Source organism: Pyrgilauda ruficollis, unplaced genomic scaffold (genome assembly GCF_017590135.1).
Source record: "Pyrgilauda ruficollis isolate IOZ18807 unplaced genomic scaffold, ASM1759013v1 scaffold118, whole genome shotgun sequence".
In the NCBI taxonomy this organism is placed as follows: Eukaryota; Metazoa; Chordata; class Aves; order Passeriformes; family Passeridae; genus Pyrgilauda; species Pyrgilauda ruficollis.
In genome coordinates this window covers 1,307,510-1,325,114 of record NW_024510099.1, presented here as the reverse complement: position 1 = coordinate 1,325,114, position 17,605 = coordinate 1,307,510, and the positions used below count along the sequence as shown (strand labels likewise).

Genomic DNA, 17,605 nt, shown 5'->3' with positions numbered 1-17,605 from the left:
AGATGGATAACGATGACAGCTTTTTCATGGGTCTGAGCAACTCACAATTTTTCAGTACGAAATCTGTGGATTCTGAAATATACCAACCTACACTATAGGAAGCAGCCAGTTACAGATCATAATCATGCAAACAAGAAAAGTAGACGAATACACTGGCAGCTGGCTGCTATAAGAAAATTATCTGATTTTTCAAAGCTTTAAAATGTAACAAGAAGAATCAGATTTTATGGAGATATCATGCATGTAATCTGAAAAACTAAACAATTCCTGAAAAAAGAAGTGCATTGACTTTCATCATGTCAGCAAGACATGCTCACTACTGCTGAAGTATCCAAGCAGCTTATTGCTCAGAAAGATAATCGCACCAAGAAGTTATTGCAAACAAATTTTTTCGCAATTTTCCCCACAATCTCTCAAGAATACAACAACCCTTCCAAAACAAGCAAAAATTAGAAACATTAAAAAGAAGAGAAGAAGAATATGCCTTTATCCATGTATTCCTGGTCAATGCAGTGTTTCTCATTCTCATTATCTTGTCAGACTGAGGAGACTTGTTACTGTGACAGATCAGTTTACACTTCAAATACGTGACAGTACTCACCAGCTGTGAAGCTGTACTGCAGTATTCTGTGTTTTCAGCAGTCTCAGAAAGAGTTAGAAGCCTTCTTTTGATAGTTTTATATCAATTTGGGGAAGAAATTTCCCTAAGGCTTTTTAAACTAATTGCCACAAAGACTTCTATAATAATCCAAAGGCAAAACAGTAGTGCTCCTTTCTAAGACTAATCTAAATTCCCCTTGACTTTTTCCTGTGGAAGCAGGCAAAGATAAAGGGAAGGAGAATCCTGCTTGGTTGCTTCAGGTGCTGGCTTTGGCTGGGATAGAGTACATTTTCTTCACAGTAACTGGTACAGGGCTGTGTTTTGAATTTTGGGTTTAACCCAGCTGGGGTTAAACCACGACACCTCATTTGCAAAAGCAGTCCTTCTAAACGCAGAAGGAAGTTTCCAGAGTAGTTGTTGTGATAAAAGGAATTGTCAAAATCAAAAGCCAGAGGCACCATGAGAAGACTGTTTTTAAACTCTGAACCAATTTTTTCAGTAGGTCAGTACCTACGAAGACTGCAAGATAAAAAGTGTATTTTTGTTTAAACTTAATACAAATATAAAACTCCTCTTTAAACTTTAAAAGAGAGTTAGTTTACTGGCTGACTATGAACTTCATAAGCATCCTGAATGCAGGGCTTGGAAAAAATACAACTAGTGGTTATTTTATATTTTACATGGAAATGGAAAAAAAAGTATTTTGCTGTAGCACAGTGAAATCCCTGTTACTAGACAGACAGTACAGCATCTGTTACTAGATTGTTTTGGCAGCAGCCTTACCTATTATTAAAACTATTTAGTGCTCAGTAACACGATCTAAATTCTACAGACCCCACATTGTTTTTCTGCCTTTTCAGCCACAATTAACATAAAAGGCTTTGTCTATTTAATCAACAAAATCAAACAAGAACATCCATTATTATTTGTCTTTGTTCAGCTAGTCTTGCAGAAAGAGACAAAAAAAAATCTTTTAATACAAGAAATTCTCATTGCAACAGTTTAGATTAAAATGTAACCCAGGAAAGGTTACATACATGACATATATATGTAATTTGTCATTCCTGAAGTTGCATTTTCATGTCACAGATTTCCAGTCTGTAAATACAATTTCCTCTAAGCCTATTTAAAAATAATTAGATAGCTACTACTATAAAAGATTTTTCTAAAAGCATCCTATGAAATGAAGCCTCAGAGGTCACATCTACCTGTGTTCCAGAATACTGCAGTAATGAAGATGAGTGTGACAAGCAATAGAGCTGTTGTAGGACTCACGAAGAAAGCATTCAATGCCAAAATCACAAAGTGCCACAGGTACCATCCATGAAACAACTCTGAAATGGTCTCCTGAAGAGAATAGCACATGGGCTGTGAGTACAGCAGAGACGCTTACAGTAATTCAAGCATTACTAGAGATTTGTAATACAGGATTACTGATGGCTACAGTAAAAAAACCCTGTGCTGCAGAATTCATTATTTCTAGAATGTGAAGAAGAAAATTATTCAGAACTTCTTGAGGTCAAGTCACTTGCCATATGTATGCAAGCAGTTAGGCTTGGAAAGGAGATGGAAAGGAGAATTAAGGATCTTCTAGTTGAAAGTATGACTAAAAAAAATATACATTTTGTGAACAGAAAATCCATCACAATTCTTTGACATTATAGTGGATTAACTGCTGGAGAAAATGCACTGTGATGAATAGTATAACCATGCAATTACTAAGGAAGACAGCAAGCCAGATTTATCTGGTGAGATGAGATGGCTTTTCCAGGGCTTTAGTTGAGGTTCCTGACAATGCTCCTACATTCACCTATGCATAAGTGAGTTTTATCTTTCATTCAACGTGTCTAGATATCATTTTGATACCGCTTAGAAGGAGGATCTTATACTCTATCTAGATCACTCCTGACTGACCATTTGCTACATAAACATCCTTCTACTCTCTCAGAATTTCTGAGGCCTCCCAGACAACAGGAATTCCACTCCATGCTCAGAATTCTAGATCCTAAATTCTGTGCAATATAAATTTATTGAAAGAAGGGTACTACAACTCAGATGAGTCAAAAAAATGCATAAGAATCCCTGATTTTATATCATTTTGCTTGATTTTAGTACAGAGAATTCCATTCACTGATTCTATCACTCAAACTATAATATTGTTACTAACACCCTCCAAAATCATCAGGATTAATAAAATCCTCAACACTGTCTTCTTAACATTAGCAAGCAAGGCAAAACTCCAGCCTCCAAATAAAAATTAGTGCAAAACTTTTTAACCTATTCATACATTTTTAGCAAACAACATTTGTGTTCATTACTTCTAAATTACATCATTCTCTTTCATTAACTAATATTCTATCCTCTATTGCTTATTTAGTTCTCTTTGAACACCCTAATTAGTCCATATTTTTACTATCTCTTTCCTCCAGCACACATACTTAGTCTCTTCTTCAGTTCTGGTTTCTGCAAAATGACCTTGCGATCCAAAAATCCTGCACTCCTTGTATCCAATTTCAACAGTACATCTCTCTTCTCCCAGGCTTTCTTCATTGAAGCATATCAAGTTCAGTTTTACAAAAGTAATTTCAGTTTAACAAAACTAATTGCAGTAATTTTATGCAGTTGTGTTCCCATAATAGCAGCTCATGACAACTTTACTAAATGCTAACTAAAAGTGATTTAAGACTTAACACACTGCTTATGATTAATTAAAACAATTAATTTCAAGTTATATAAAACCATAAATTAAAATTATTTTAGAAGTTTTATGATTTCCAACAATTTGGGAGCCACCTAAGTTTCTTACCATGAGATGCCTGTTTGCTTAGGCTGCAACATATGCTGCTTTAAAAACTGCATTTTAGAAATACTTAAGCACATTCTGACAGTTGATACAACTTAATAGAATTTTGTGTCCATTACCTTTAAAGATGACTTAGTTCGAGGTTCTGTTCTCTGCCTGGTGAGCTTATTTTGAATAAGCAATGACTGATCAGTACGAGCATCATAATTCCCATGTTCTGAATCATCTGTGTATGTATCTTTGTCCTTTCCTACATCTGGAGGAAAACCAGAAGAAAACAATGAGCTCATTTTAGATTATAACAGATACAAACAAACAGCATTATTACAGACACAGTTGAATATTCATCTTATGTATACACTTGTTAATAACGCACTTATTTTCCTGTTAAACCTTCATACTTGAAATGTTACAATATTCATCTTAAATTAGAAGTGACTGCTATTTTTAGTAGAAGGTCAATAGAAATGGTTTCTTTTATTAGCTTTCAAATAAAAAAATCCATAACCTCCCTTGCAGTAGTTCTAAAAAACAAAAGTAATATGACTATTCAACTGCTTGACTCACAGCTGTTGAGGCTCAGGATGTTTCACCAAACAGGCGGCAGAGCCTACAGACCAAAGTAATATTTTAAATCTAAACAAGCAACTGAAATGCCCAGTTCCCCTACACACATGCAGATATACCATTGGAAAATTTGCACAGTAAGATATTGGAGTAAGTGCCCGGAACACATTTTAATAAGTGTACCTGATGCTGGTAGGAGGCCTTCATGGAGGAAGTGTTCGCATTCTCAATGGATTTAGTTCTAATTGCTCAGGTAAAGCTTTTATGAAAACTTAGCTGAGTATCATAAGAGAGCTGCAGGAAACTGAGGACCCCCCTCAGAGATCACCCATACAGTCCATCAAAGAATCAGACAATTCTTGCCCTACACACCCAGCAGGAGTAAAATGAAGGGCAATGCCTGCGCAGTGCTGGACTGTATGTTTTAATCAATGATGGAAAATGGCTAGTCTTGAAAAAATATGTTAAAGATTAAAAAGATGGAATCATCATTGCCACACAATTTTACCTTGGACAAATCGGAAAAAGAAATATATTCAGACAAAAAATTTACCCACAAATCCCGAGTCAAGATCCCATATCAGCTTTCACATCAACATGGGAAAAGTCAGGTGGACTAGGAACAGCGTTTAGCTCAGTAATTCAAAACCCTAAATAAAAGCCAAGAAAAAAAGTCGTGGTTGCTGTGGGAACCACAATCTTGAATTTCATGGATCTTAAATTCATAAAAGTTCATCTGCAACATTTAAGTATTTTTCATTAACTTGTTCAGTTAAATTCTCTACACTAAGCACTACAGAAATTAAAAAAAACAACCACAATTATCTCACACACCCTAAACATTTCGCATTTCTGAGATGGAATATTAAAAATCAGAACATTTACTGAGTGCTAATTTTTCCTCAATTTAGTTACTACATAATTATACTAAATGTTCCCTTGATAATTTCTAACACTGATATTAACCATGGTAAATCTGTGATGGGATTTCTTAATGTACAAACCAGCTTGTTTTAATTGTCAATGTGCCTAGTTCAGGGGTTTTATTTATTTTAAACAATGATGTAACTTGATATACGACTTGCTCTCTGCTCAACAGAAATGAATGCAGTTTAAAGAAGGCTTCAGGTAGGTATATAAAGTAGGAAACAGGTACTTAACAACTCTGCAGATTTGACTTATGCCTAGGTTAGATGAGCTCTTAAGTTTTAGGAGTCAGTAAAATGAAGAGACAGGCCTATGAAACCTAAACTAGGTCATTTAAGCTGAAAGAAAGACTATACTTCTATTAAGAAATCTGTTTCTATGAGGGAAGTTTTAGAGGATTAGACATTATGAGTACACCTAGTACTAAAAAACAAAAAAACTTTTGCAACTTTTTAAATTTAAATAACTTGAAGTTATGAAAAAAGTTTTCCCTCTGTGCCCAACACACTTTACCTGCTAAACATTTTTATGCTTTCAAGGACATATATTTCAAATTGCAGTATCTCCCTTCCATAAAAAAAAAAAATCTTGCACCTAGAGACATCTCCTATTTTTCCTGAAATGTAGTCAAAATTTGTTTTAGCTAAACAAAAACCCAAAACAACCCTTAAAATGAAATAAATTTATAAAGAAATGTTTTCTAAAATTCACAGATACTTTCTATTCTATCTTTCAGCAGTTAATGACTTATTTACACATAAAAGCACTCTCCCACTATGTAATGATATTAATACAGTAAAAAGGGGAATATTATTTAGCACTTGAACATTCCACTCAAACTAGCCCCTTGAGGCTGTAAGCTGCTGGTCCCTGCTCCACCATGAACCTCCACGGGCTCCAGGGGCACAGCCTTCCTCACCATGGTCTTCCCCACAGGCTGCAAGACCACCTCTGTTCCTGCTGAAGTTGCCCTTGTGTATTTTTTTCCCCCTTCTCAAATCTGTTATTCCAGAGGCACGTCCACAGCTGCTGATGAGTCCAGCCTTGCCAAGCAGCAGGTCTGCCTTGGAGCTGCTGCCACTGGCACCACCAGACACAGGGGAAGCTTCCAGCAGCTTCTCAGAGAAGCCAGCCCTGCAGCTCCACCAGCCACCTAACACTGACCACGCAGACCCAGCACAGCTGCTCAGGTAAAAGAGTCTCACCGACACAAACCCAACACAGCTGCTCAGGTAAAAGAGTCTCCCCAACGCAGACCCAACACAGCAGCTCAGGTAAAAGAGTCTCCCCAACGCAGACCCAACACAGCAGCTCAGGTAAAAGAGTCTCCCCAACGCAGACCCAACACAGCAGCTCAGGTAAAAGAGTCTCCCCAACGCAGACCCAACACAGCAGCTCAGGTAAAAGAGTCTCCCCAACGCAGACCCAACACAGCAGCTCAGGTAAAAGAGTCTCCCCAACGCAGACCCAACACAGCAGCTCAGGTAAAAGAGTCTCACCAAAAGAAACCCAACACAGCAGCTCAGGTAAAGGTCTCACCGACTCAAACCCAACACAGCAGCTCAGGTAAAAGAGTCTCACCGACATAAACACAATGCACATGACCCTTCACAAGACCTCTCTGTGAGTTTCCAGAGTACCTACTAACAGGAGAAAGATGTAAACATCCTTCTTTGTACAACGTCTTACCTCCTTCAGGGGCTGTTCTCACAAGCAGAGGCTCACCTGGGGCAGCAGAAGCAGCTCTGGGCTGGGCTCCAGAGCAGCAAATTCCCTCGCTCAGCAGCCGCCCCAGCCCCGTCCTTCACCTGCCCAACTCTTGAGCTATCTCCCCCTCAGAGAGAACCTCTGGGACAAGACAAGTGCAACCAGATGCCCTCCTCCCCTGAGGCTTGGCCACTTCTTTTGTTTCCCTAAGTACCCAGTTGTTAATGCGTCCTAGCAACTTATGGGAAAAAATTCTATAAGGAAAAAGGAACGAAAGGAAAGAAACCTAACCCTCATCAATCACAAAAACCTATCAACGCTTCCTGACATATAATTTGGCAACACTTAACGCATGACAGCAAGATTTGCCCTATAAGGTCACTTACATGATAAAACGTGGAAGACTATTTCATTTCTGAAAATCCTTTACACAATAACGCATAAGCATTTAGTTTAGAAATAGATAGCTAGGTCCACATTTTGAATCTTTCTTTTCGGGTCTTCTTAACTGCTTGGCTATCTTTCTTACTATCATACTTTTCTGAAGAGCCAAAAGTGCATTTCAATTTTATGACGGGATAAAAAACACTTGTTCTGATTTCTCTGTATCCTGTAATCCAGTGATATATTTTATACATACACAGTAATGTATGGTAGCAAATGTTTTTCAATTGAAATGTGGCATAGTTATGGAAAGAAAAATTAATGTAAATATTCCTAAATTGTTTCTGTTTCATAAACTTGATATGACAACTCTACTCAATACTTTGAGCCTTTACATATTTAAGGATAGACTTTGCAAAGCTTTAGTAAGAAAGAGATTATTGGTCAAGTAAATAATCCCCTTTTGTCCTAATTTAAATCCTAGGAAAAGCATGGAGAAGAACATCACTAGACAGCTAAACAAATGACATTGTGATGGATTTAGGTATTATTTTATTTTGCTGTGTACCTGGAACGCTATATTAAACAGATAACATAGAAATGTTTTCACCTACCTGTGCATATGAAAAACCATCATAATTACCAGAACAACAGTGGAGCCACGACATACACCAAAGGCAGCTTCAAGCATCTGCTGCTTATTGCTCATCAGCCCCCCTTTTGTGCCCTGCTGTTGATGCAGTGCAGCTGTGTGCCCTCTGCTCCCTGTGGGATTGGGCAGCACCCCTGGGCACTCCATGGCTCCTCACCTTCAATAGCATTCACCTGTGCTGCACAGCTGGAGCCAATTAGGGATCAATTAGGGATCAGCCCCACTCCCAATCACCACCAACTGTGCGCCTCCACATGTAACAAAGACAGACTTTTCTCAATGTACAATTTCTTATGGACTTTCAGACAGTGGTAACCATTACACAGAATATTTCTATTTTTTTTAAAAGGGAGCCAGTCATATATTACTGCTCTTTAGAGGAGTTAAGATAGTGTACAAAACTGCTAGAGGCAGATTAAATGTCTAAAGCACATGAATATTTTGAACTGCGTACTAAGTCCAAAAACTAAACCTTATTAGGTTCCCACGAGCACTAAATAGATTACATAGCTTCTCCATCCATACTGCCAGCTCTCCAGTCATGAACCAGCTCCAATATGGGAGCTGGACAGCTCTGGGTACAAGACAAACTGTTCTCATGCAGCTTTTCAGCCACCTCACTACACAACCAGAACAGATGTGACAGCCCTTATTCATGTAGGCATGACCACAAGCTTAGGATAAAATTATTCTAGAGGGCATAATGGAAACACCACATTTCTGCTGAAGCAGAAACTGAACCTGGTTTCCTTGAATCATATCTTCTGTGATCTTTCAGTCCCTCTTTTTATATAAGCACTGTATGTACTGCACAGGTTATGCATATATATACATACATATATATATATATATGCCCATTTCAATTTATCATAACATCACAAAATTGACTTACAAACACTTCAATAATTGAGCACTGAAAAGTAGTTTTTATCATGCAGTTATAATTCTTTGTTGGATTGTTAGTTTTGGTTCAGCTCTTCATTTGTCACTTAACTGTATTGCAGCATAGCATATAAATATGCTGTCTTTTATATATAAACTCTGTACTAATTGGATTCAAGATACGTTCAGAATACAAGGTATCTGTCACAGCAAAATTGTTAATTATCTAGGAAGGCTTTCATGTCCTGCTAAGAAAGATGAGTTATTATGCACAAATCCTCATAACTAATGTAAGGTAGGGGAAAAAAAACAGAATTGAAAAAAGAAGAAATTAGTGATGTTTTACTTGCTACTGAGTGTTACTTTTGTTCTTATTTCAACCCAGTAATGTCCACCTTCTGTGTCTGCCACCAGATGTGGGGGGGAGTGAGTGAGTCAGAGGGGCATTCCATTATGCCTGAAACCTCAAAGTTCATGTTATGTGTGACAGAAGCTCAATATTCATCACTTGGATCGAATGTACCGCTTCCTCAAACTAAAAACACTACTTACCACCAAAAACTGACAGAGGAAAAATAACACAAATCCGCCATGTCCGTGATCCCATGTATCCCATTTATTTATGTGTAATTAACAAAGGTGTAATACATCATCTTTTTACTTCATAAATCCATTAACATCATCAACTAAGCTTGTCCAACAGATTTATGGCCTCAGCTGTAGCCAACTGAAATAATAGAGAAGCTTTCCACTGAAGTCCTTCATTTGATGCCTGCTAATCTCCTCCACACAAGTTCATTTTGCCTACGAACAATTCAGGAAGAGGAGAAAGCCATTTGTCCTACATTTCTACAACACTGCCTAATTAAAAATTCACCACATTCACTTAATTCAGCTTTCTTTCATGCTCTCAGGAGAGCAGTTCGAAAATATTCACTAAGGTGATGATACCCATTAATCAACCTTCTTTTTAAACTGTATGAAACTGCCAGAGTACCTACAAAGCATTGTATATGATGATCAAAGCTGAGGCTGCAATATTCCTTTTTCAGGTTGATTTTTTTACTTCCCCTCCCCATCTACACCCAGACTCAGGATAAAATTGAAAATTTTAGACTTGGAGACAAATTCCTACCCACATAAACACAATATTTAAGGACCAACAAACTGTATTTTGAAGGCATACAGGCTATTTTGTTACATGCACCTTTTAACTGTCCCTTATTTCTCTTCACGGATCTAACAGAAAATGCTGGCAATTCTTATTACTGACCTCTGGCATTTATTTTTAAATACTGTTTTCTTTCTTGCTTGTAACTGACTAACCTAATCAGTTACACTTCTATAACTGTGAAAAACTTCCCAGATTTCACTTATCTAATTTGGGATTGACTCAACATGGGCAAATTCATTAATCAGGTTAGTAAAGGGCAACTATTTAAATACTTTTCCTTCCAGGAGCGTAGCTGTAGCCAGAAGAGAAGAAATATCCACACCAAAATTTAACACAATTTGGAACTCAAAAGAATCAGTCTATCTTTTCCTGAGTTGCTGAGCCCTCCATGTATCTTTTCAGGTTAAAACTAAGTAATGGGAATGAAAACCAGCATCAATTATTAAAAGAAAGAAATACTGCTGACATATATAAATACACAACAATATCAGCATGTGTATGTGTAAGCAATTCCATACATAATAAAACAGCACAGGATATTAAAAATAGAGCAGGATATTAAAAAAAAAAAAAAAGAAAAAGAAAAGAAGGAAATTGTAACAGTAAAAACTCCTAGTATCCACGTTTGCCAACCAATTAGACTAGGAAAGGGCAGCAGCTTTAACTGGAACCTAAGACATGATTTTCTTATATAATCTTCATGCCAAATTTTTGGTCTGTGCCATGATTTTGGAGTATGTGGTTTTGAAGGAGTATCAATTTCACTATTTCCAGTAGTTACCTACTCAGGAAACCCTGAGAAGCCCTCTTATCTATCATACATTTTAGGCATCAAGAAAAGCCAATGCTAAATCATGTGGGAGGTGAGCAGACCTAGCTTTCTGAAAACAGGTATCTTTCATTCAGCATGAATATATGATTTCTAGTCTGATGTTCATCAACTGTGAGCAAAAATATCTTTCATAGCAGTTGTGCAAGGTGCAGAAATATCTTTGTGTCTGTATGGGTAAAATAGATGGCAACTACTTCATCTTGGAACTTGTAAATTACTACCCATGTGTGTATTTACAGATTGAATTTGCAGTTACAAGGACGGGATTATTCTAATAACAACTTCTTTCCTGCTTACTCTGACTTAATTACAGTATCAAAATGATAGCAAAGCAGTACAAATATGGCTATTTTCTGTTACTTTTTTTTTATGCTTCCAAATGGTAACACTTTTTGTACGTAAACATCTAAAGCAAATATACAGAATATCTAAAAAAAGCACAACAATAGAACTGCAGCCACAATAACAGTGAATGACATGAGTATAGAGGAAAAATAAGTGAATAATAACTTCAAAGGAATTTCAAGTACACTGTTCAAAACTGTTTTATGAAGGACTGTTATGGGAAAAGGATACACTGAGCATATGACACTTAGACTCTGTGTTCAGCCCCTACTTTCAGTCTAAAAGATGAACAATATCAGGAAATTTATGACAGCACACATTTCTCTAGTCACACTTAGTCTCCTCTTTCAAAAAAATTGGAAGTTCAGGGTAAGTATGGCCTTTCCACACTTAAATACTGCAAGCATAGTCAAAGAATCATTAAGTTGTCATTATTTCAGTTGAGACAACAACTTACCTAAAAATGGATCACCATATTCTGTATTAGACAGCTTAAGCAAGTTGCTTTCCAAAGTCTCCATCACTTTAGCTGAAATAAATGCAATATCTGTATCAGCATTCACATGTATTTTCTAAGTACAAAAATCTTTACTGTAAAAAAAACTTTTCAAAGCTGTCAGTAACTCAAACTCTTGACTGAAATTTTGAAGAGCACTTTCTATCAATCGAAAAAAGAGCAAGATCACTTTAATGAAGACTTTCTGTCTATTACTGAGAGAAGTTTAACTCAATAAAATAACTCACTAGAACAATAATTAGTGCCTAGTGTCTATCAACATTTAGGAAAGACTTATCAAAATCTACTACCAGATGAGTTAATTTATCCCACGAAGGTTCACACAGATCTGGCAATAGAGGATGGCAAGAGTTGGCAACAGGTGACACAGTGACTGGGGTTCCAACTATATTAGTTTCTCTGATAAGGCACGTGTATCTGTTAAATTAGAAACCCTAAAATAAAAGCAGTTCCTTATTCCACATGAGCTAAAATTTGGAGGGATGTTCTCCAGTTGTTCTCATTCTTTCCATACCACTCTTCTCTGATTCTACTGTTCGTGAATGAATGCATCTCCTCCTACATGTTCATATATAAAGACTTTTTTTGCCTAAAGCCTAATATTTATTCTGTCTCCTCTACGACAGACTACAGAAACCTTCATACTTTTCTCCAGCATAAATAAGCAAGACTTTTTGTCTTATTATCAGTGAGATGGAAATAATGTCATCATTGAGAAAAATAAAAATTAGTTTAAAACTCACTTCAAACATCATAAAGATTCACTCAAGAACCTGTTAATATAGTACACGTAGCTGTTTTCTGCAAAAACATTTCTTCAACAAACCGTAGATATCTACATAAATCAGAGTTGATCAGAGCTGGAACAAACTCCTGCAAGAGAAAAACCTCCTACCTCGTTCTGACACCACATCCACTGCAGCTGCCGACGTCCCTGCACTCAAAGGCTGGGGCTGCACACGGTTTGGCTGCAGAAATGACGAGTGCTTGCTCAGGCTCTGAGGATGCGTCTGGCTCTGGGCAAGGCATGGCATAGATCTTCTAGAAGGTTTTAATGGGTGCTCTTTCACTGTCTCGCTCTTGCTCGTATTCATACCTGAAGTAGCCAAAAGAAAAATAACATAATAAGCTCCAGCATATTGGGCCATGACAAAGAAAGATGGCTAATTATGAATCCTCTTAATAAGCCACTCCTCAACTAAACAAAAATGCCATGCTAATAGGTTTGAAGTTATTAAAAAACCAACGTGATGAACTAAAATACAGGTGCTAATAGTATTCCATTCTGTAAATTATTTACATTTTCCTTTGAAAGCTACAAAAATTTGCCCTTCACCATTATGGAAATAAATTAATGTTCTTAATCCTTTAACCTGTTGGGTAACCTTTGTGAAAAAACACTGTAGAACAACAAACAAATGTAGCAAAAATGACCCCAAACATTCCAGGGTCAGTTAGAACAAAGCAGCTGTGACAATTTTTTGTCTCCTAAGAGTTGCTGCTGAGAGACCCAGAAATTAAGTAGTTTTCCTAAGTTTACATAGAAGAAAAACACATTATTATACGCCACCTGATTCAATACAGAGCACTGACAAACACAATCCTTGTAGAAGTAAACCCAACACTGAGCAAAACCCAAGTCCAGCAGTGTAGTTAGTGTCTTTCACTGTACTGTTTTTCTGCTTGACAGAACAATTTACTTTATCGACAGGTAAGCTTCTGTTGCCTCAGAAGATACCATAGGTCCTTAAATAAGTACGTGCAGAAAGGCATCTGCTTCTTAACAAAAAGGCTGCTGTGTGCCAGCAGAGAAGCCAGTGGGCACTGGGCTGGTGTCCTTGACAATGCCTTGCTCAGAGCAGAGCAATCCCACCTATGTCTGCTGTGCTACCTGCCAGGTTTCTAGGGAGTCTCCTAAATGAACGTTTATTAGACAAAAATCTGCAGTAGTTAGACACAGCAATGGGTAATACAGAGTCATATATAAAGATATATACTTCGTAATTGCTCTGGATGGCTTCAGTGATCGATTGCTTAAGCAGGGATAGGCTGCCAGTAGCTATGGACCCCACTGCATAATTATTAGTGTTGCCAAAGAGAAATGTTTTTCATCTACGCTGGAGTCAGTATGTGTGGCAAGATGAATCACTATTACCAAAGAAATTTATGATAATGCAAATAACACATACTGACATTCAATTTTAACCCCAATTTAAGTGATACATATAAAAAATAGAATGCAATTATTTTATGACATAATGCCTCAATTCAAAAGAAAATTATTCCCTTTTGCTCTCTCTTACTCTATACTCCCTTGTGTCATTTCAAACAGATTTCTTCACACCATGCTGCTTCTGCTCGAAGAAAGTGAGTCAAAGCAAAGTAATCTCACTGCAGATTTGCTCTTCTGTTATTGGTATGAACCACCTTAAAATTTGGAAAAGTTAATTCATACTCTGCTAATGTGTCAGAGTCCAGTTCTGTGATGTGCTAGATTTGATGGCACTTGCTGCTGCATGCAAATGCTTACCCAGCACAAATAGCATGTGGCTGACATCAACTGGATCACCAAACTGATGCACTGAAATTATTTTCATTCCTTCCTCTCTTTTCCATAGAGTAGTTTTCTAGACTATGTATTTCCAGCTAGAACTTTGTTATACAGTCCTTGCTTGTTCAGGGATCTTTTCATCTGCAGTAGTAGAAATGCATACACCTAGCAGAAAAAGCCCAATAGACTTGTTTTGCTATTACAATTCCATTTATTCCTTCTTTCCCTACTTAATATTCCTCTGGCAGCTAGCATGAGCATGGAAACGATTATAGCATGACTGTAGAAATTCCTCATGTCAGCAAAAAAAGGTAAACAATGTTTATGGTTTAATTAGATGCTGCCTTTTTTATTTTAGCACTTCTGCCTTGGAAAGTCGTCTTTCCAAGGGGATGCTGGGGATTCCTGTAACTGAGGCAAATCTCTCCGTGGCTCAAAGCCAGAAAAGAGAGCTGTACTACAGCTGTAGACCAGAACAGAGAGCTGCACTACTCACAGCTTTCTGATAGGTCAGGCAGGAAAGATGGAGCTAGCATATGATAAGATTTTCTGGTTTTTAAAGTAGTATGCACAATTTAATTGCATGCTCAATATTATGCCAATCTAGAAAGACTCTAAATAAAGCAACCTCTCAAAGGCCTTCAGGTTTTGCCATTAGAAACATAAAGGAAAAATTTTGTTATGCCTCATTCTGTGAAATACAGACTCAGATGATCATTTTGGTACTGTTAAGGAAAAAATTTGTCTTTCATTCGCTCCTTATTTTAGATGAGGAAAATCTGGCAGCAAGTCCCTATTAATTGTTAACTCAATGCTGGAAGCAAGGCTGGATCCGTGCTAACCTCATAAAGAACAGCCCAGTAACTATTCCCCATTGAATAAATCCAGCATAAATCTTAGCATCAAAAAGGAGTAGCTTCTATATAAGCCAAATCATAACAACAGCCTTGGCCTGGTTAACAAGCTACACATCATGGGCACTGTGCTGCTTGAGGCCTTGCCCTGAACAACGCTTAGGCACCGATCTACTAACAAAAACACAAATTGCTTATTTTGGTCACTATATTTTCAGTCATAACCAATACTGCTCTATAGATTTCCAGTGAGAGGTGAAAAACTACCCATAACCCTCCTCCCTTCTCCTCCAAACCCATCCCCAGGTTTCATTTACAGAGAAAGACCTAGTTGTGGTTTATAACAAATGCCAAGCTCTTGGTCCTATTATTCAATTCCAGTAAGGTTGATTATATTCAGCTGAAAACTTGATGCTGGCAAAACTTCAGTGGAGAATGGCAGGCAGGCAGAAGGTACTGGGGACAATGACCTGGCTAAGGCCTACAGTATTTCCACGGGAAAAGTGCTGCAATAAAGCTGAATAAAAAAGTGAATTCATGCCAGAAGATACTTTTTTGGAGGGGGGGCATATTCTTTTCCCTGACACAGGGTTATTTGAAATGCTTAAGTTATATTTTTAAGTCTTGAAAAAGTTCTGCAGAAAAGGTGCATGCATTTTACTACAACTTTCAAAACACTGCCTATAGGGTTTCAAGCATCTGAAGCCTGAAAGGGATCATAACCTCTGGCATTACTAATGGCTACACCAATCAAGCATCTCCTTAAAATACTTATTTCTACTAATTATTAGTTTCATTAATTTAAAAGTTTGTAATTTTTTCACAGTCATCTCATTAACTAAAAAACACAGCACTCCAGAAGGTTAAAAATGTTTACTGAACAAACAAGCTCATATGAGGAGCCTCAGCCATATAAGACTTCAGTTTTTCTCAACCAGAGATGTTGGCATCCTCTATTCAGTATGAGCAACACTACTCTTGTTGAGTGGGAATGGCTTTGAACAAATGGAACAGCAATTCCTTCAAATACTGCAAAACACACTGTGTTTATGTTCCATCAGATAGACTGTAGCTCCATCCGGACCAAGATAAAAACTTAAACTATTCTAAATCTTGATGACACAAGCTCAGAATCCTAAGACCAGTACCTTTAAAATTTCCTTATTTAACAGGGCTACTTTTCACTGTGAAAGTCCAGTGTAACTCCCAAGCTTTTTCAAGTGGAAGCTTTAAAATTGATACCTTTGTCCCATAAAGTCAACTAGTAACAAAATCAAAGCAAAGGAACACTAGCTAGAAGCAGAGCTATTATACGTTTCTCTCCGAAACGCATTTGGTTGAGACAGATCTGGAAGACTCCACATCCGAGGTTCCAGACAAGGCTAAGGAAGAGGAACACGGTATGCTGATGTGAGACCCAGAAGAAGTGAGGAGTTGGGATACCTAGAGGAACCTAAGGATACCTAAGGAGGATGCTCCTTAACCCCAGCTGCCAGTTTGCCCCGTGACAGTCAGTTTTTGTTCTCGCACATTCGTGTGCTCACACTGAAACAAACTGAGATGTGATTTTGCTGCCCATAGCCATGTATGAAAGCCACACTGATTCTGGCAGTTTATGGCTGTATTATTATTGCTCACCTGAGAACTCCTCTGCAGATCCTTAGAGCTCTCAGTCCTGAAGAGCTGAGCATTTTTTTCATGTTTGAACTGCAGTGCAGGTTCCTGGTAGCTTTAAGTGACTGCTGAGAGTCAGCATGTGACAAAGGCTGCTTGGAGGAAGGAGCAGGATACAATGGAAAGCCTGTTTAGCTTTTTTTCCACCTCCTTCAGCAACCTTTGTACGAAACTCAACTCACCTACTTGAACATTAGGCCCACGTGGGCAGCTCAATGCTGTGGAGGTGTACAGAGCTATTTTAAAAATCTGTAATTTTATAGTTTTCCTAAATTACAGAGGAAAAGTTGAGATTATTCCTCAAGTACGTAAAAACTCTAAAGGTTAAATACCTGGAAAAAAGTTACCCATGCTCTTTCAAAGCTTATTATTTAAAAAGAAAATGATATCCTTTCAACAAACCCAATTAAGCAAAATGTACAGAACTATGTAACTCTTCTATGTTCATCTTTGCATCTGATGAAGATTTCAGTATTACTGGAAGATATTTTTTATTTGCATGCATAATACATTCCATTAATGTTCTCTAACTTAATGAAGTTACGGAATTGCTCATATAGAACATAATTCTTATCTCTGTTTCAAAACTAGATGCAAATGCATTTCAACCATTATTTTGTCACTTTTTAAAATATACACTGCATCTTCTTTCATAAAAACATGGAACATCCTTCCACCCCATCTCTGACCTTTGGTGAAAAAAGATTTAATTTGCAAGAGGTTCATGAGAGGCTAGAGAACAACGCATCCTGTAGGATACATGTCTTAATACACACATACACACACAGAAGAAATTAGGAGTGACAAAAGGTCTGTCCTGACAATGCCCTTCATTGAACACACACCTCCATCATAAATGCATTCAGATTGATTTTATCTTTTACAAACAAAGCATCCTACTGAACCTATCAAGCATACTGAAACACTTTAGTAAGAGTTACAAAATACCAAGACGACCCTATTTAATTAAAATTCAGTTAAATCAATTAGATCATCTCAAAGAAAAGACAGAATCGTGTTTAACAGATGTTATTAAACTCATGCCAACTTACTAACTGACATTTGAAATTTGCAGCTTTCATTTCAGATTTGCAAATACTTCTTACAAGCTAAGAAGCTTATCTGACTTTTCTAT

General features: G+C 37.4%; 1 protein-coding gene across 2 annotated transcripts in view; it reads right to left on the bottom strand.

Annotated features, from left to right (window-relative positions):
* The window catches only part of ANO3 (anoctamin 3), a 101,533-nt gene that overhangs the window by 51,313 nt on the left and 32,615 nt on the right, over positions 1–17,605 (bottom strand). Inside the window, exons 2-5 of one of the 2 annotated variants that reach the window (XM_041484994.1) lie at positions 12,287–12,487; positions 11,332–11,403; positions 3,524–3,660; positions 2,532–2,534 (exon numbers count right to left, since the gene is read on the bottom strand). In XM_041484994.1, coding sequence (XP_041340928.1) covers positions 2,532–2,534; positions 3,524–3,660; positions 11,332–11,403; positions 12,287–12,487 — 413 coding nt within the window. The remainder of the gene's footprint in view (positions 1–2,531; positions 2,535–3,523; positions 3,661–11,331; positions 11,404–12,286; positions 12,488–17,605) is intronic. The other variant, XM_041484983.1, reaches the window with a different exon arrangement.